General features: G+C 43.5%; 1 protein-coding gene and 1 pseudogene across 2 annotated transcripts in view; both read left to right on the forward strand.

Annotated features, from left to right (window-relative positions):
* LOC118375979 (ephrin type-A receptor 3-like) overlaps positions 1 to 9,256 on the forward strand; it is an 822,287-nt gene extending 813,031 nt beyond the window's left edge. The window contains exons 15-18 of one of the 2 annotated variants that reach the window (XR_008139809.1): positions 4,905 to 5,034; positions 5,694 to 5,887; positions 5,994 to 6,138; positions 7,457 to 9,256. Coding sequence is in view for 1 of the 2 variants with exons in the window: in XM_052522429.1 (XP_052378389.1) it covers positions 4,905 to 5,034; positions 5,694 to 5,887; positions 5,989 to 6,138; positions 7,457 to 7,565 (583 nt within the window). In the remaining variant the exon portion in view is untranslated. Of the gene's footprint in view, positions 1 to 4,904; positions 5,035 to 5,693; positions 5,888 to 5,988; positions 6,139 to 7,456 lie in introns of both variants that reach the window. The other variant, XM_052522429.1, reaches the window with a different exon arrangement.
* Positions 9,257 to 10,382: 1,126 nt separating this feature from the next.
* LOC118386272 (ADP-ribosylation factor-like protein 6) lies at positions 10,383 to 18,248 on the forward strand (annotated as a pseudogene).
* The last annotated feature ends 2,763 nt before the right edge of the window (positions 18,249 to 21,011 follow it).

The following is a 21,011-nucleotide window of genomic DNA, read 5'->3' on the forward strand; positions in this document are numbered from 1 at the left end:
CATTCACATCACAGCAGAACAGACAAATGAAGAACCCCAAGCCCATGGGCATCTCACCCCCTCTGAGCAGGGGGCATCTCCCCCCCTGTCAGCCACCCTGATAGCCTTCCTGACAACCTCCCCACATCGACTGAGGACATACACAAGACACAGATTGTTCTCCTTATGGACTCAAATGGGAAATATATACAAGAAGTATACAGTGTGTCTAAACTCTGGTGTCCAAACACACAGCGCTCCCTAGACCTTCTGTCTCAGGACCAACTAGGTTCACCCAGCCACATAATAATACACACAGGCACAAACGACCTGAGAACACAGCAGGAAAGGGTGGCCACAACACTGAACGGAATGATTGAAAAAGCTTGTTCTACTTTCCCCAACGCACAAGTGGTTATCTCCACCCTGCTACCACAAAAAGACTTCCACCCTGCTAACATACAGTGGGTAAACGCAAGTTTTTCCCATGACTGTGCCTCAAAACCACATATTTTCCTGGCGCACCACACCACCCTGGACTTGAACAGCCTCTATCACCAGGTCCACCTATACAAGGCAGCAGTGCCCACCTTCACCCGGACTCTAAAGGACATCCCACTCTGAGGCCAAACCACACGACCAACAGCAATGGACACTTTATGGAACACAAATCCTTCACTATCTCATCCTGGAATATCCAAGGCCTGAGGTCATCTGCCTTTGGCCTAAAGAGCAGGAACCTGGACCTCATCAAAGAAATTGGAAATACAGACATTGTCATCCAACAAGAAACCTGGAATAGAGGAGACGGACCCACTGGTTGCCCTCTAGGTTACAGAGAGCTGGTAGTCCCATCCACCAAACTACCAGGTGTGAAACAGGGACTGGACTAAGGGGGTATGCTAATTTGGTATAGAGCAGACCTAACAAACTCCATTAAATTAATAAAAACAGGAACATTTAACATTTATCTAGAAATGCAAAAGGAAATGATCTTAACAGAGAAAAATGTCCTCCTATGTGTTACCTATATCCCCCCCACTAGAATCCCCATACTTTAATGAAGACAGCTTCTCCATCCTGGAGGGGGAAATCAATCATTTCTAGGCCCAGGGACATGTACTAGTCTGTGTCAACCTAAATGCCAGAACTGGACAAGAACCCGACACCCTCAGCACACAGGGGGACAAACACCTACCTGGAGGTGACGGCATTCCCTAACCCATATGCCATCCTAGGCACACCTATGACAACATAACCATCAAAAACAGGTCACAACTCCTGCAGCTCTGTCACACGCTGGGTATGTACATAGTCAATGGTAGGCTTCGAGCGGACTCCTATGGTAGGTACACCTATAGCTTGGCAGTAGTACTGTAGACTATTTTATCACTGACCTCAACCCTGAGTCTCTCAGAGCATTGACAGACAGCCCACTGACACCCCTATCAGACCACAGCAAAATCACAGTCTACTTGAGCAGAGCAATACTCAATCACGAGGCATCAAAGCCGAAGGAACTACACAATATTAAGAAATGCTAAAGATGGAAGGAATGTAGTTTGGAAACCTACCAAAAAACAATTAGTCTTTATTCTTTTGGAACGTCTGTGAGTGTAATGTTTACTGTTCATTTTTATTGTTTATTTCACTTTTGTATATTATCTACTTCACTTGCTTTGGCAATGTTTACATGTGTTTCCCATGGCAATAAAGCCCCTTGAATTGAATTGAGAGAGGAAGAGAGAGAGGTAGAGATAGAGAGAGGTTTACATGGAGAACTCAGGCCTGGTCCTCTCTGAAGCTCAGAGCTGATATAGAGAGAAGTGTAATCTGGTCAGCACCATGGACAGACAGCCTCTGATCACTGTTCTCTGCTGCCAGCCCAGCCAGCTGCTCTATATCTTCAGCCCCCCATTCACCACCGCTTCACTCTCTCTCTCTCTCTCTCTCTCTCTCTCTCTCTCTCTCGCTGGCTGGCTGGCTGGCTGGCTGGCTGGCTGGCTGACTTACTGACTGACTGACTGCCTCACAGAGCCCCCATTCAGGCCTGGCTAGCTGAAGAAATCACTGGCCTTATGTGTGAGCCAGATACTGAGTGTCCTGACCTGCCCCCCCTACCTCTCTCACTATAGCCGAACAGCAGGCCAGGGTTGTCAGCGCCAACGTTATTTCACTTCACGGAAACTGATCCATGTCTTGAAGAATTCATCAAATAGCCATTAGTTAACTGAAACTCAGTCCTCCAAAAAGTGTGATACAATTGAAATAGTAAATTTACAGGAAACCAAGTAATCATGACAACGACCCCTGACTGAGGCCTGCTTCTAATTCAGCCGTGTCAGGGTCACACTTTTCAACCTCCCGTCCTGTTTCTTTTCACATCTCGGATTGTATATTCTGATATCATAGCCTCACAGCGGGCCTGTCCTTACTGCCAGACTGTTGAGCCAATTACCCCAATTAACAGGATACTGTGAGGAGTAAACAGAATGTCACTTTAGCAAAGCTAAACGTGCGATCGACAGAACCGATCAGCTGTAGTCTGTGTGAATCAGGAGCTGTGAAATGTCTGATGAGTTTGAACAGTGGGGTTTCCTTTAGTGTTCCCTTTCATGCATTACCATGGAGCCACTCATTCTGTGTCAATGGATGGACAACACAACAGACAAGAAACATAACATAAATCAATGGGCTCTGAAACAGTGAAAAACGTGCGTTGGTTAAATGTGTAGTTTTATGGATCACTGTATGATTTGGCTGTATGTTTTCTAATGAAAGACCTGTCTTTAATGCATATTATTATAATATATTAAGCTGTCCAGAGCTGTCTCTGTCTCTCTGTTGTGTGTAATCCTGTAATTAGTGCACTCAGCAGCACACTCACCCACTGGGAGATCACAGAGAGGAGATGGGTGCCCCATGGGAGGCAGGGGGAGACAGCCGATAAATACCCCTTTGTCCTCACCCCGGCCTCCTCTCTGCTGTCCTGACTCCCTCTCCCTCCCGGGCCCCTCCTCTCTCTTCTCTCTCTGCCTTTACCGTGGCTCCTCATCTCCTACTCCCTTGACCTCCCGCCTGTCTACCTCTCCTCCCTGGTGTGACTAAAGAGCAATAACAGTGGCCAATAATTAGAACAGGCTGTTAATCAAACAGGATGTTAATTAATCCAGTGGTGGATTATGGTCCACTCTCCCCAGGCCCATAGACTCTCACAGGGAAACAGCATGCTAATGCTAAAGGCTAACGCTAATCCCTCCCCAGGCCCATGGACTCTAACAGGAAACAGCATGTTGATGCTAAAGGCTAATGCTAATCCCTCCCCAGGCTCATAGACTCTGACTGGGAAACAGTGTGCAGATGCAAATGTGGGCAGCAGGTGGCCTAGATGCTAGAGAGAGTACCAACCCTTGAGCAAGGTTAAACCACAACCTGCTCCAATGGTGCTGTACCATTGCTGACCCTGAGCCTCTCAATGTTTGAGGGTCTGGAGGGGTTGGGACAAATGTCCATTAAACACATACATCTAGAATAAAGTATCTATTCTAACCCCCGGTCTAATCTTCTATTAACCATCATACAGAGAGTAACTCCACTCTGAGTCCTTCAGCAAACAGGGATTAATGAAACACAGGGAAACCTGAGCCAGTGTTAATTTGTTCCTCTTGGTTACTTTCTGTAGCAAATATTGACACAATGATGATACACAGACAGTATGCAAGAGATGACTGCTGCTTGGTTAGTAGCATTACTGTAGAGGAAGGTTCTCCTGCTCAGACACTGGAGAGCTGGGTGTGGGCAGGTTCTTATTCCAGTCACATCTCTAACCGGTCTGACTGACCTGGTGGTGCTGTGTGCTGTGATTTCAGGCAGACCTGTGATGATTGTGGTGGAGTACATGGAAAATGGATCTCTGGACTCTTTCCTGAGGGTGAGAAGCAAGTACCATTTGTTTATTGATTTTCAATTATAAAAGAACAGAAAGACATAATGAAAATCTCGCTCTCTTGTGTCCCTCTCTCCATTAGAAGCACGACGGTCACTTCACAGTGATCCAGTTGGTGGGCATGCTGCGTGGCATCGCGTCAGGCGTGAGGTACCTGTCTGACATGGGTTACGTCCACAGGGACCTGGCCGCTCGTAATATCCTGGTGAACAGCAACCTGGTGTGTAAGGTGTCTGACTTCGGCCTGTCCAGAGTCCTGGAGGACGACCCCGAGGCAGCTTACACCACCACGGTAACTATGATCTTCCCCTGACCTTATCTGTGCTTTCAATAGCTTTCACTCATCTTTCTTTCCACTCGATCAACTTGTTCTATTTATGTTCTGTATAGTCTGTCTTTTCCAAAAACACACAGTTCTCTGAGTCTGCATGCCCTCCTAGTGACCTCTATTCTCAGGGTCACTCTGAGGGGAAGGGGTGTATTCTGGCAGAAAACGGGGAAGAGAGAACAGAAAGGATATTTTGCTTTTGGGGGCATCGGTAAACTATTTTCCGCTCGACAGAACTTTGGTCTTTTAAAAAAAAAAATGTTTTACCTTTATTTAACTTGGCAAGTCAGTTAAGAACAAATTCTTATTTTCAATGACAGCCTAGGAACAGTGGGTTAACTGCCTGGTCTGGTGTGTGTGTGTGTGTGTGTGTGTGTGTGTGTGTGTAGTTCTGCTGTTAAAGCAGTGTTTCTTTGTGTGTGTGTGTGTGTGTGTGTGTGTGTGAGAACAGGGAGGTAAGATCCCTATCAGAACCTGGTGTGTGTGTGTGTGTGTGTGTGTGTGTGTGTGTGTGTGTGTGTGTGTGTGTGTGTGTGTGTGTGTGTGTGTGTGTGTGTGTGTGTGTGTGTGTGTGTGTGTGTGTGTGTGTGTGTGTGTGTGTGTGTGTGTGTGTGTGTGTGTGTGTGTGTGTGTGTGAGTGGATCCTATCAGGTGGACAGCTCCAGAGGCCATCTCCTACAGGAAGTTCTCATCAGCCAGCGATGCCTGGAGTTACGGTATCGTCATGTGGGAAGTGATGTCCTACGGGGAGCGGCCTTACTGGGAGATGTCCAATCAGGATGTGAGTTGTGGATGATGTCTTCTCTATGGAGTTAACCTGAGAGTCTTAATGGGGATTGGGTATCGTGAAACACCATTCTTATGAGTGTCCATACTGTATAATATCTAAAGCTTTGAGATTCCACTGGTGGGAGAGAGGGGGGGGGGAGAGAGACTGGCCAACGGAGGGGTTTAAAAGTTGTGGAGTCAGACCCTGGCTGACTGACCTCACGGTCTCAGGTCAATCGTCAGAGGGATGAAGGGGATTCATCCCGTCACCCTGTGGAGTGTGAAAGCTCTTTGGTAATCCCCCTCAGCTATTCACAGCGCACACCAGCACACACACAGCCCCTGGCCTCATGGGGATTGTGATGCTGGGGAATTGCTTAGAAGTGCTTTCCAAGACAAACGCCCTCGCCAATCCCTGACTGTTGCTGCCTCTGCCTCCTCACCCCTCCGCCCCATCCTACCACCCGTCAGGGCTCAGAGAGGACATCAAGGCTTCCGGCCAGATGAACAGGCTGTTATATTTACACAGCCCCCCTAACACAACCTGAAGGCATGCTTACAGTAGCTCTGATATACTGTAGTAATACTTGCATAGTACACACTTCCTGAAATGCCTCAATGACATGAGCGAGAAGTGTGTGCGTGCTGACTCTCTCCCTTCATCCACCCCAGGTGATCCTGTCCATAGAGGAGGGCTACCGTCTCCCTGCTCCTATGGGCTGCCCCGTGGTTCTACACCAGCTGATGCTGCACTGCTGGCAGAAGGAGAGGAGCCAGAGGCCCAAGTTCACTGATGTGGTCTCCTTCCTGGACAAGCTGATCAGGAACCCCAGCAGCCTGCTGGCCCTGGTGGAAGATATACAGGGGTACATCACATTCATTTCATTTAACAGACATTCTGAATTCACCCGCAAGTGAAACGTTTTTAGTTCTTATTATATTCTCTTTTGTTTGATCCATCTGTCAGTCTAGCAGAGTCCCCAGGAGAGGTGGTGGACTACCACATGTTCATCTCCATCGGGGATTGGTTGGATTCCATCAAGATGAGCCAATACAAGAGTAGCTTTGTGGCAGCAGGATTCAGCACACTGGACTCTGTGGCACAGATGAGTATTGAGTGAGTGGAGGGACTGTTCCCTACTTCAAACATTACTCTAATGTTACTCTAACTTTAACTAAACATTACTTTAATGTTACTCTAACTTTAACTACCGTAATTTCCGGACTATAAGCCGCTACTTTATTCCCACACTTTGAACCTCACGGTTTATACAATGACGCGGCTAATTTATGGATTTTTCCCGCTTTCGCAAGATTCATGCCGCCGCCAAAAAACTGAGCACCGCCACATAATGTGACGTAAATCGAGCGCGCTCAAACTTCCCATCATTCTGATTACGGTAGTAATTTTGTCACCCTCGTCATGGCAAAGACACGGAGAAATGCATATGATGCAGCTTTCAAGTTGAAGGCGATCGATCTGGCTGTTGGAAAAGGAAATCGAGCTGCTGCACGGGAGCTTGGCCTTAATGAGTCGATGATAAGACTTTGTAAACAGCAGCGTGAGGAACTGACTCAGTGCAAAAAGACAACAAACCTTTCAGAGGGAAGAAAAGCAGATGGCGCAAAGTATTTGCAGCCACTCAACATCAGTGTAAGTCCTGCATTTAAGGTGGCGCTCCGTGTTCAGTGGGAGGCTTGGATGACAAGTGGGGAGAAATCCTTCACTAAAACGGGCCGGGTCAAGTCTGCCAGTGGGTCCTGACAGCGTGGAGCATTGTCAAAAAATCCACTATCATCAACGGGTTTCTAAAGGCTGGACTGCTGCGTGTTGAAGAGGGCAGCATGAGCTCAGAGGGGTATTTGCCTCCGGATGAAAGTGACGAGAGCGACAATGAAAACGATCCAACATCGGATGAAGCAATTCTGAGGCTATTCAACTCCGACACCGAAGGAGATGACTTCAGTGGTTTCAGTGCACAGGAGGAGGAAGATAGTGACCAATGACTTTCTTGGTCGGCTACTGTTTTAATTTTTGTTACAAGCCGTGTTTCGTTAAAGCCTATTTATTTTTGTTACAAGCCGTGTTTCGTTAAAGCCTATTTATTTTTGTTACAAGCCGTGTTTCGTTTAAAGGCTGTGTAAAGTTCAGTTGTTTCAATGTACCGGTAGGCACCTGCGGCTTATAGACATGTGCGGCTTATTTATGTACAAAATACATATTTTTTTATAATTCAGTGGGTGCGGTTTATATTCAGGTGCGCTTAATAGTCCAGCAATTACGGTAAACGTTACGGTTGCACTGCCTGCCCACCTTATCCTTCCAATACCTTAAGTTAACCCAACAATTTCCCCTAACCTTGTGTGTGTGTGTGTGTGTGTGTGCGTGCGTGCGTGCGTGCGTGCGTGCGTGCGTATCTTCCCTATCCCCCTAGAGACGTGCGGAGGATCGGAGTGGTGTTGATTGGCCACCAGAGGAGGATCGTCAGCAGCATTCAGACCCTCCGACTGCAGCTATTACACGAGAATGGCTTCCATGTATGAGACCTTAAAACAGACGGACAGAGAGAGAGAGAGACAGACAGACAGCCACAACCTGTGCCTCAGACAGGCGTACAGACGGACCATCTCAGCCCGGGGGCCTCTCATACTCAGACTACCACACACTTGGACCTTGATGCAGAAACTCCATAAAGCCAGACTGTTTTGTACACCTGAACCTGCTTCAGCCAGAGACAGGCCAATACAGACAGGGACAGGACTCTGAGAATCACACTGTACTGGCTGCCCCTGGGGAATGTATGCCTTGTTGCAGCATCAGTACTTATTATACGGTAGAGCTGTAGATTTGATCTACTACATGTTTTTGTGACCATGATGTAGCTGCTAACAGACGAGCAATCAAAAGGATTGTCCTTAATTAATATGATATGAATTATTTTGGAGTTTGATAAGTAAGCGTAATCATAAGGCATTCTCGTTCCGTTTTTTAACCTCTCCAGAGTATCTGGGTATGCTAATACTTGAAGAAGACGAAGAGTCCGCTTTGGAAGTGCGGAGTATTTCTGAATGTTTTAAGTGTATAGAATAATTTATCCATTATAATCCTAAAATAATATTTATATCTGTGCAGTCTTGTATGTGAGCGCCCTAGTAAATCTGGATACTATCTTTATTTATTTAGCATTTTATCTAAATGAGCAATATATGCAGTCGTCTCAGTAACTACGATAAGAGAAATAAATAAATGATAGTCTCTTATGGACCTATAGACATTGAGAGCAGATTGTTAGCAAACCTCAACAGACTCTGTTACACGCTAACATGCTAGCTCTACAGGCCAATTGTGCAATGCTAAAGACTTATGACAACTGTTGGAAAACAATGTATATAGTAGGAATGGAAACCAAGGCTGTTTGGCATACAGTGATTGGTGTCATGATATGTGTTTGCTGTCAAGACTCACATGTATGCCATGCTTGAGACAGATAGAGGTATGTTCTGCTCGGTGACAGACGCACAGAGAGACAGCAACACCAAAGTCACATATATATACAACATCTCTTTGTCTCTATATGGCCCTCAACAGCATTATAATATCCCATAAACCTCTCCAGATCCACAGGTAGCATAGGTGAACCACCCCAAACTCTGCCTGAAACCTGAAGTCTTTCATTAGCTCCCCGAAGCAAATGCTTAGGCTTTAACTCAGCAGGCTAACACAGTCTTGTGGAGCACAGACGATTTGGGTTCAAACCCAGTCGGTCACACACACATCTACAGTATACAGTATGTTCAGGAGCAGGAGTGTACCTTAGGAGCCTGTACGGAGTAGAAGGAAGTTGCCCCTGGAAACTGAACGAAGGTCAGTTTACAATTTTACCCACTAATTGTTGAGGTAAGGATGGAGGTAGGCTATGCTGATCCTAGATCTGTGTTTTGAGGCAACTTCTACCGGGCTGGAGCTCACATGTCCAGCAGGTGTTCACAGACAGACCTCTCAGAGGGAGGATACACTTGGCTCCTCCTGGAAGGAGAAACCAGATCAGGCTGTTTAGCATGTCTTACTGCTGAGCAAAGGGAATGCTCTTTTGTACAAAGTACAAGTATACTTATAATTCTAGTATTTTATTTTTCTATCATTTTCAAAGAGACGTGGTAGATCTTGCACACTGTAAGAGGCAGTTTAAAACTGATATTTATTTGCAAATAAAGGTGAACAGTACTGGTGGTTAGATGTCTTTTTATTACTGACTGTTTCATTCTATGGATGGCATGTTCTTCTAGGAGGCATTGTTTACAGGTACTATTCCATCAGATGATGAGAAGGGTATCTGGTTGAACATGGCTGTATTTACTGGAGGTCTTCATTGGTGTATTGGAGTGTAAATGCAGAGTTTACCCAACTTCTTTATTTTGCTTGACACTTTACCCACTTTAATAGAAAAATCTATTGAAAGTATGGAGAACATAACTTTTTTTCACCGTGACTGGCAATCAGTTTCCCCTTGGTTTTTTTGTTGCCTCAACATCACTGGAAGTATTTTGTCCACCAGTGTCCCGAGAGGTTTGTAAAATACACTGTATTTCAGGTGGACTTTTTAATGCTAGCCAGCAGATGGGGCAGTTGGACCATGCATCGTTTTTTCTTATTTTTATTTAACTCGGCAAGTCAGTTAAGAACAAACTTTTATTTGCAATGACAGCCTACCGTGGACGACGCTGGGCCAATTGTGCACCGCCCTATGGGACTCCCAATCACGGCCGGGTGTGATGCAGCCTGGAATCGAACCAGGTACTGCAGTACACTGAGATGCAGTGTCTTAGACCACTGCGCCACTCAGTACCATTATTCGAGCTTGGGCGATGTTGTGGACATCCAACAGTTTGTTTACTGCTTGTGCTTAATTGATCAACTACTGATAAAGCAGGAGAAGAGCCAAGTTATGCTATTGTCGTGACTAGTGATGTGTGTTAAATAATTAATAATCATCTCGTTTTTTTTAGGCTACTACTAAGAAAAGTATATCAAAGAACACCAGCAGCCTGTACATATTCAGAATGACTGGAATATGTAAAGGCTACTGTAGGCCTATGTAATAAACCTTTCCTCATGAAGTTGACATTGTCTAATGTCCATCTCAGAATCACCCCATACTGCGAGTCAGGTCAGCAGTAAGTTCAGAGCGTTAATTCGCTGTCTAGTTACATAGTCCTCATATCCATGGCAACATTCTATTTTAGAACGTTAGACTAAATTGTAGCGAAATTGTAGAAACTTTCGATTATATATTGAGGGGGTAGATGGCTTATACCGAATTCACATTTAAACCTTAGAATCAGATGTTGTAAGCAGGACAAATGGGCCTGTTTGATAAACTGTCGGGATGGCTGGGTCTGAAGAAGAAATAAGTGAACGTGTTGTGTTTGGGACTGGACAACAGCGGCAAAACCACCATCAACCAACTCAAGCCCAGTAATGTAAGTCCACTGACATGGACTAACTATAATTGAACATATGGGCCTACTGTAGTCCATTGACTGATGTATTTGATTGTGTTCTAAATTGAAACGTATTAACGTGGTGGCCTGTTGTAGGCGCGCGCGTCCTTTGCGCGCTGGCCTGTCAATGGAAAGAGACGGGAGTTGTGTATGTGAGTTGAGTGAGCTGAGACATGGAGATGGTGGTTATACATAAGCGCTGTGAGTGTTAACTGTTGTGGTTATACACTACATGACCAAAAGTCGTTGAACATCTCATTCCAAAATCATGGGAATTAATATGGAGTTGGTCCCCCCTTTGCTGCTATAACAGCCTCCACTCTTCTGGGAAGGCTTTCCACTAGATGTTGGAACATTGCTGCGGGGACTTCCTTCCTTTCACCCACAAGAGCATTACTGATGTTGGGAGCGTTCCAATTCATATCAAAGGTGTTCAATGGGGTTGAGGTCAGGGCTCTGTGCAGGCCCGTCAAGTTCTTCCGCACTGATCTTGACAAATCAGATCTGTATGAACCTTGCTTTGTGCCCCGGGGGCATTGTCATGCTGAAACAGAAAATGGCCTTCTCCAAACTGATGCCACAAAGTTGGACGCACAGAATCGTCTAGAATGCCATTTTTGTATGCTGTAGTGTTGATTTCCCTTTACTGGAACTAAGAAACCATGAAAAACAGCCCCAGACCATTATTCCTCCTCCACGAAACTTTACAGTTGGCACTATGCATTTGGGCAGGTAGCGTTCTCCTGGCATCCGCCAAACCCAGATTCGTCCGCCGGACTGCCAGATGGTCAAGCGTGATTCATCATTCCAGAGAACGCATTTCCACTGCTCCATAGCCCAATGGCGGCAAGCATTACACCATTCCAGCCAACGCTTGGAATTGCGCATGGGGCTTGTGTGTGGTTGCTTGGCCAAGGAAACCCATTTCATGAAGCTCCCATGAACAGTTCTTGTGCTGATGTTGCTTCCAGAGGCAGTTTGGAACTTAGCTTGGAACTTACAACATTTCCCAATGGGGAAAATAAAGTCAAAGTCAGTAAAGTCGTGAGTGTTGCAACTGAGGGTAGATGATTTTCACTCGCTTCAGCTCTCTGCGGTCCCATTCTGTGAACTTGTGTGGCCTTCCACTTTGTGACTTAACCATTGTTATTCCTAGATGTTTCCACTTCACAATAACAGCACTTACATTTGACCGGGCAGCTCTGGCAGGGCAGAAATTTGACAAACTGACTTGTTGGAAAGGTGGCATCCTATGACGGTGCCACGTTGAAAGTCACTGAGGTCTTAAGTAAGGCCATTGAATTTGATACACCTGTCAGCAATGGGGGTGGCTGAAGTAACCGAATCCACTCATTTGAAGGGGTGTCCACATACTTTTGTATATATAGTGTGTATTAGAACTGTGAATTTTAGGCATTGTGGTTATAAGCAGTGATGTAGTGGTAAACAAAAACATAGGTGGGTAAACTGATCGCCAGTCGCGGTGAAAAGACTAACGTTCCCTGTACTTTCCATGAATTCTTTCCCAAAAGGTGGGTGTACTGTCATGCAAAAAATAAAGGTGAGTAAATCGTATTACTTGCGTTTACCCTCCACTACACCACTGATTATAAGAGCTGTGAGTGTTATCGCATTGTGGTTATATATACGAGCTGTGAGTGTTATCGCATTGTGGTTATACATAGGAGCTGTGAGTGTTATGGCATTGTGGTTATACATAGGAGCTGTGAGTGTTATCGCATTGTGGTTATACATAGGAGCTGTGAGTGTTATCGCATTGTGGTTATACATACGAGCTGTGAGTGTTATCGCATTGTGGTTATACATAGGAGCTGTGAGTGTTATCGCATTGTGGTTATACATAGGAGCTGTGAGTGTTATGGCATTGTGGTTATACATAGGAGCTGTGAGTGTTATGGCATTGTGGTTATACATAGGAGCTGTGAGTGTTATCGCATTGTGGTTATACATAGGAGCTGTGAGTGTTATCGCATTGTGGTTATACATAGGAGCTGTGAGTGTTATCGCATTGTGGTTATACATAGGAGCTGTGAGTGTTATCGCATTGTGGTTATACATAGGAGCTGTGAGTGTTATCGCATTGTGGTTATACATAGGAGCTGTGAGTGTTATCGCATTGTGGTTATACATAGGAGCTGTGAGTGTTATCGCATTGTGGTTATACATAGGAGCTGTGAGTGTTATGGCATTGTGGTTATACATACGAGCTGTGAGTGTTATCGCATTGTGGTTATACATACGAGCTGTGGGTGTTATCGCATTGTGGTTATACATACGAGTTGTGAGTGTTATCGCATTGTGGTGTTATGTTATCGCATTGTGGTTATACATACGAGCTGTGAGTGTTATCGCATTGTGGTTATACATACGAGCTGTGAGTGTTATCGCATTGTGGTTATACATACGAGCTGTGAGTGTTATCGCATTGTGGTTATACATACGAGCTGTGAGTGTTATCATTGTGGTTATTGTGGTTATACATGTGGTTATATATACGAGCTGTGAGTGTTATCGCATTGTGGTTATACATACGAGCTGTGAGTGTTATCGCATTGTGGTTATACATACGAGCTGTGAGTGTTATCGCATTGTGGTTATACATACGAGCTGTGAGTGTTATCGCATTGTGTTATACATACGAGCTGTGAGTGGTACATAGGAACTGTGAGTGTTATCACATTGTGGTTATACATACGAGCTGTGAGTGTTAGCTGAGTGTTATCACATTGTGGTTATACATAGGAACTGTGAGTGTTATCGCATTGTGGTTATTAGCTGTGAGTCGCATTGTGGTTATACATACGAGCTGTGAGTGTTATCACTGTGGTTATATTGTGGTTATATATACGAGCTGTACGAGCTGTGAGTGTTATCGCATTGTGGTTATACATACGAGCTGTGAGTGTTATCACATTGTGGTTATACATACGAGCTGTGAGTGTTATCGCATTGTGGTTATACATACGAGCTGTGAGTGTTATCGCATTGTGGTTATACATACGAGCTGTGAGTGTTATCACATTGTGGTTATACATACGAGCTGTGAGTGTTATCGCATTGTGGTTATACATAGGAGAACTGTGAGTGTTATCGCATTGTGGTTATACATACGAGCTGTGAGTGTTATCGCATTGTGGTTATATATACGAGCTGTGAGTGTTATCACATTGTGGTTATATATACGAGCTGTGAGTGTTATCGCATTGTGGTTATATATACGAGCTGTGAGTGTTATCGCATTGTGGTTATACATACGAGATGTGAGTGTTATCGCATTGTGGTTATACATAGAGCTGTGAGTGTTATCGCATTGTGGTTATACATACGAGCTGTGAGTGTTATCGCATTGTGGTTATTAGGAGCTGTGATATCGCATTGTGGTTATACATAGGAGCTGTAAGTGTTATCGCATTGTGTTATTATCTGGAGTGTTATTGTGGTTATACATAGGAGCTGTGAGTGTAATCGCATTGTGGTTATACATAGGAGCTGTAAGTGTTATCGCATTGTGGTTATACATACGAGCTGTGAGTGTTATCGCATTGTGGTTATACATACGAGCTGTAAGTGTTATCAAATCAAATCAAATCAAATCACATTTATTTATATAGCCCTTCGTACATCAGCTGATATCTCAAAGTGCTGTACAGAAACCCAGCCTAAAACCCCAAACAGCAAACAATGCAGGTGTAAAAGCACGGTGGCTAGGAAAAACTCCCTAGAAAGGCCAAAACCTAGGAAGAAACCTAGAGAGGAACCGGGCTATGTGGGGTGGCCAGTCCTCTTCTGGCTGTGCCGGGTAGAGATTATAACAGAACATGACCAAGATGTTCAAATGTTCATAAATGACCAGCATGGTCGAATAATAATAAGGCAGAACAGTTGAAACTGGAGCAGCAGCACAGTCAGGTGGACTGGGGACAGCAAGGAGCCATCATGTCAGGTAGTCCTGGGGCACGGTCCTAGGGCTCAGGTCCTCCGAGAGAGAGAAAGAAAGAGAGAATTAGAGAGAGCATATGTGGGGTGGCCAGTCCTCTTCTGGCTGTGCCGGGTGGAGATTATAACAGAACGTGGCCAAGATGTTCAAATGTTCATAAATGACTAGCATGGTTGAATAATAGTAAGGCAGAACAGTTGAAACTGGAGCAGCAGCATCAATTATCAACAATTATCGCATTGTGGTTATACATACGAGCTGTGAGTGTTATCGCATTGTGGTTATACATACGAGCTGTGAGTGTTATCGCATTGTGGTTATACATACGAGCTGTGGGTGTTATCGCATTGTGGTTATACATACGAGCTGTGGGTGTTATCGCATTGTGGTTATACATACGAGCTGTGGGTGTTATCGCATTGTGGTTATACATACGAGCTGTGGGTGTTATCGCATTGTGGTTATACATACGAGCTGTGGGTGTTATCGCATTGTGGTTATACATACGAGCTGTGGGTGTTATCGCATTGTGGTTATACATACGAGCTGTGGGTGTTATCGCATTGTGGTTATACATACGAGCTGTGGGTGTTATCGCATTGTGGTTATACATACGAGCTGTGGGTGTTATCGCATTGTGGTTATACATACGAGCTGTGGGTGTTATCGCATTGTGGTTATACATACGAGCTGTGGGTGTTATCGCATTGTGGTTATACATACGAGCTGTGGGTGTTATCGCATTGTGGTTATACATACGAGCTGTGAGTGTTATCGCATTGTGGTTATACATACGAGCTGTGAGTGTTATCGCATTGTGGTTATATATACGAGCTGTGAGTGTTATCGCATTGTGGTTATACATACGAGATGTGAGTGTTATCGCATTGTGGTTATATATACGAGCTGTGAGTGTTATCGCATTGTGGTTATACATACGAGATGTGAGTGTTATCGCATTGTGGTTATACATAGGAGCTGTGAGTGTTATCACATTGTGGTTATACATAGGAGCTGTGAGTGTTATCGCATTGTGGTTATACATACGAGATGTGGGTGTTATCGCATTGTGGTTATACATACGAGCTGTGAGTGTTATCGCATTGTGGTTATACATAGGAGCTGTGAGTGTTATCGCATTGTGGTTATACATACGAGCTGTGAGTGTTATCGCATTGTGCTTATATACAGTAGAAGACATATGTGTTATTGCATTGTGCTTATATACAGTAGAAGACCTATGTGTTATTGCATTGTGCTTATATACAGTAGAAGACCTATGTGTTATTGCATTGTGCTTATATACAGTAGAAGACCTATGTGTTATTGCATTGTGCTTATATACAGTAGAAGACATATGTGTTATTGCATTGTGCTTATATACAGTAGAAGACATATGTGTTATTGCATTGTTACTCTGCAATTATCCACTGCTTGCTTGTCTTCAGCTAAGGTTATATGGCCCACTCTCAGACGACTGGAAACATGTTAGTCAGGTGAAGGTCAGTACAGCCTATTTCACCCTATTTTGCCATTTACTTTTGATACACTTCAGTTATTGTTTGTCTGTCTGCGATTTGTTTGTGCGTATTACAGACCCAGACACAAGACATTGTCCCAACTATTGGCTTCAATATAGAAAAATGCAAGAGTTCAAGGAAGTAATTAACTTGTAATGTAAACTATGATTAACTTAGTGAACCAGGAAAAAGTCATACTAATTATATTACTATAGTGCGTTAATGTGTAACATGTATGTTGTGTCTCTACAAAGTTTGTCTTTCACAGTGTTTGACATGTCTGGTCAGAGCAGATATAGAAACCAATGGGAACATTACTACAAGTAAGACTTCACACCTGCACTGTTTATCTATATAGACCTGCATGATATGACAGGACGTTTTAATCCAGAGGTGCCTTACCTCTAAACTTAGAGTAACCAGTATTGCCTGTAGAGCAGTTTTAGTGGTTACCCAACCCTAAATCTATCTCAAAGAGTTACCGGCCCCCGCTCTGAATCTAGTTGCTTAACCCTGATGTAGAGAAACAAATTCAGTGTTTTTTACCCTGTTGAACCTCCTATCTATCCCTTGTTGATGACATTGTTTGCTGTTGTGGTGTCCACAGAGAAAGTCACGTGATCATATGTGTCATCGATAGTGGAGACAAGTTACGAATGGTCGTTGCCAAAGAGGAACTTGATACTCTTCTCATTCACCAAGGTAAGAGAATGAGACAGTAAGAAAGAGAGAGAGACAGGAAGAGCGAGAGTAAGAGAGGGAGAGAAGGGGAGAAAGACAGACAGACAGACAGACAAACTTTCTTCACTTGTTCTCTGGTGTTCCTGCTCCCTCCAGACATCTGCAGTAGGAGGATGCCTGTGCTGCTCTTTGCTAATAAGAGTGATCTGAGAGAAGCCATGTCTTCAGTCAAAGTCTCTCAGCTGCTCTGTCTGGAGAACATCAAGGACAAACCCTGGCACATCTGGTAGGACACAACTCTATCACACACATAAGCAGGTACAGACACACACAGTTGTGTTGGGATAGGTTACTAAAATCTGTCCCTGTGTTTCAGTGCCAGTAATGCTGTAAAAGGAGAGGGCCTACAGGAGGGGGTGGACTGGCTACAAGGTACACAACTGCATGTGTGTGCATGTACGTGTACTTTTTTCTGATGGAATTTTGGCACCAATATTGAATCATTCTGTTTTGTTCTACCTTACCCATAGAGCAAATTGCACAGTAAGTATAATGTGTGCTCACATTAGTTTATGTCACTGTGGTGGACTTAGATGATGATGTTGTTGATGTGTTTGGAGCAGGGGAGACTATTCCGTCTGTAACAGGTATAATGTTGACGTGTGTCTCATGATAATTCATCTCCCCTATTCTTAACCCTCTAGTGAAGGGTTTTTCTAATGTAGTTGTGGAGCTTCAGGTCTCGTTGTTGAGGCTGTTTGTTGTTGTAACTATCATCTCATGAATTGTCCATATATTTATAAACATATATTGTCCGTATGTTTATCAACAGATCATATCAGAATAATGAATGAAATGAAATGAATGAAAGGCTTACGATGAAGGATTGTGATGGAGAGAAGAGGGACCTCCACAACTACAGCATGGCTCCTCCAACCGGCCGTGTCATTGCTTATCTTCTGTCACTATTTACATACAGTATGTGGTGCGAGGGAATCATCTGTTTTTCCTTTCTATTTGATACTCTGTCATGATGCCTACTGTATGATACTGTTGTAAAGTGTTGATGTGAAGTGTTGTTGAACCGCTTGCTGCAGTGAAGAGAGACCACCCTCTGAGATGGATTCACCTGGGATGGCATGTAGTCTAGGGGTTTTAAGAGCATTGGACCAGTAACCAAAATGTCGATGGTTCGAATCCCCAAGCCAACGAGGTGAAAAATCTGTCGATGTCCCCTTGAGCAAGGTACTTAACCCTAATTGCTCCTGTAAGTCGCTCTGGATAAGAGCCTCTGCTGAATGACTAAAATGTAAATGTATTCAGACTGTTATTCAGTGTTACAGCACGTGATGTGTAACTGTGTTGTCTGCTTGTGGAAAGATATGATTAATGTATTCTGTTGTTAAACATTTTACCCTCCATATTTCTGAACTGTACTTGATGCTCGTTTTGTATGCCATTAAATGTGCTGTGATGTTTTCAGACATAGTACACCAGTCAGTGCTACAATATATTGCTCTATATGTTGGGATGTTTTAATGAAAACAATTAAAGGCGTAGCATTTGCTTGATTTGTTTAGTCTCTTTCTTCTCCTCCAAGAAGATGACAATTTGTCTTTCTATTTGCAGGATCTGTAGATATATTGATCTCGCATAGTGAGTGGGGGTAATAGTGAATTAACACTTCAGACTGCAAAGGCTGTTTTAATCATTTATGCAAAAACAGATGAGTTTAGGTTCCATCAACACAGAAGTATCAAGTGCAACTAGGAAAGTACATTTCCTGAAGAAAATGTGGTGTGCTTGCTTAAAAGGGAAAGGGGGATACCTAGTCAGTTGTACCACTGATTGCTTTCAACTGAAATGTGTCTTCCGCATTTAACCCAACCCCTCTGAATCCGAGTATTTATGGTTGTGAAAGAAGTTATAGTAGTGGTAGTGACTGCAGTAGTAATGGTAGGGACTGGTTATAGTTGAAAAATTAAGTAGATGGAAAGATTGAGTGATGGATTGATTGGATATGATAAGATAGGATAGCCTGAGCATGTGAAAGTTGGTTTGGTGTCACTAGCTTGAACGGTTCAAGAGTTACTGTTGGTGGGGGTTTGTCATGCTAATCTATCCTTGATAAAGGTTTTTAAGAATTTTAAGTTAGGATAGCCTGAACAATTTAAAGTTTGTCTTATAGCTTAATTGGCAAAGTAGCAGGACCATATTGAATACCTCTGTATTCCCATGGTTCTCATTCAAACCTATGTTAATTTAAGGACATTTTAAATGGTTATAGTTGAAAAAGTATAGATGGATGGATTAAAGAATTGATTGATTTATTACTTAGGATAGGGTAGCCTGAACATGTGTAAGTTGGTTTGGTGTCTCTAGTTTGAACAGTTACTATTGCTTTTAGTGGGTTGATTTGTGCAAATGTATGCTAATTTAAATCGTTAGAATTTATAAGGTTTTGAAATGTCTAGCCCAAGGGAGGGTATTTTCTTGCTCACGGTGTCACCTCGTATCTCATAGTGTTTGTAAATCACCGTTTTTTAAAGTGTTTTAACTTTTAATGATGTCATCAGGTAGAACTGTATTTTTTCCAATGTTGCAGTATTACTTGAGACCAGGTGTCGGTCCGGTCTCGAAACCACATTTTGAGTGTCGGATATATTTGTACTCGGTCTTGGACAATAAGGACTCATCATTTCTACTCAAGACCAGCCGAGTAAAAAAAAAACTCAGAATTATCAGCTTCCATTCAGTAAGCGCATAAAACCGCTTCGCCAGGCCAAATATATACACTCCTTTCTTGAAATATTAATACCTGCAGTCTTTATTTCTATTAGACATGTCTGCGCAGTGACGAACCTATTGGACCTAGGCCTTCGGTATGTGACAGGTTCGTGACGCTGAAAGGACAGCAACGGTAATAGCTGCGCACTCATGTAGGAGAGTGTACTTTTGTAAAACACAAAGGGTTAGTGGTGGAGTGGAGGCTATGCGCAGGTATAACCACTTTTTGGGGGGCGGGTGGGGGGTATTGCATATACTCACTTAATCCCCACTGATGCGTATAAAAGTAGTGTAACAGAGGTATACGACTTATCAATTATGTAGTACAATAGAGAAAAATGCGCAAAGTAGCCACCAAATCGCAAAGCACGTGAAATATATTCACATGAGCGCCTCCACACAGCCTAGTTTCAACATGTGCAGCTCTCAACCGGTTTGGGCATGTAGCAGCTCACAGAAGAATGGCATTGGTAACCGGTAGGGTGGGTAGGAAAGACATTTCAACTTATATCTATCTACCAGTAAATGCTAACTAAGGCAACAATGGGTATGCAAACCAGGTATTGAAAAGGTTTGGTCCGAGTTCTTGGTTAGTAGGCTATTTGTGATTCGCAATTCAGTCTTCATGACCTGTTTGCATCAGGGATGTAGATATGGGTGGACACAGGCCTATCCAATCAAATTGCAAAAACATAGGATTTTTCACACAGGACGCCTTTCCTTTGCTGGGTGGGCCATTTTGGAACTTTTTGGCAAAATTAGAGTATACCCGCTTCTCCAGGTACCACTACACAGCTGCATAGGGCCGATGGAAAGACAGCAGTCACACACAGCATGATGTTAAAGGATAAGCCGTCCATTCACTCGGCCATAATGAGCCACTAGGTCCCAATCATAAGAATACAAAAACACAACCATTAGGCTAAGCATTTCCTAATCGAAATGTACAACTACTACTTCCCATTGCAAAAAACATTTCACATTTAGCACACAAAGTAACCGGTGACCTAAACTTTAAATGCAACGATTTCTCACACGCCAGTTATTTTCAAAGAGATGGTTAACAACAGCAAGTGCGCTGCAATAAAAAAACACAGTTCCACTCACCAGATGATGATCATTTAAAACTTAACTTCTTGTTGAAAGTTATTCTTGTAAAGGGAGAAGCTAACAAATTAGCAACAACATCCTCTTTGATAACATCTGCTGCAGCGATTACATCAGAACATCATTGAAAAGATTAATGTAATTTGAATTATTATTCTTAGAATTATTTTATTAATCCTTAGCCCCTCTCAGAAAGCGTATAAGGCCCTTATTGTTCCCCAGGTCAAGAGAAGTGAATTGGACAATAATATACATTATAATTTATATTATAATTTGACCTGGCCTCCACAATCACCTGACCTCAATCCAATTGAGATGGTTTGGGATGAGTTAGTCCTCAGAATGAAGGAAAAGCAGCCAACAAGTGCTCAGCGTATGTGGGAACTCCTTCAAGACTGTTGGAAAAGCATTCCAGGTGAAGCTGGTTGAGGGAAT

Source organism: Oncorhynchus keta, chromosome 7 (assembly GCF_023373465.1).
Source record: "Oncorhynchus keta strain PuntledgeMale-10-30-2019 chromosome 7, Oket_V2, whole genome shotgun sequence".
NCBI classification, from domain to species: Eukaryota; Metazoa; Chordata; class Actinopteri; order Salmoniformes; family Salmonidae; genus Oncorhynchus; species Oncorhynchus keta.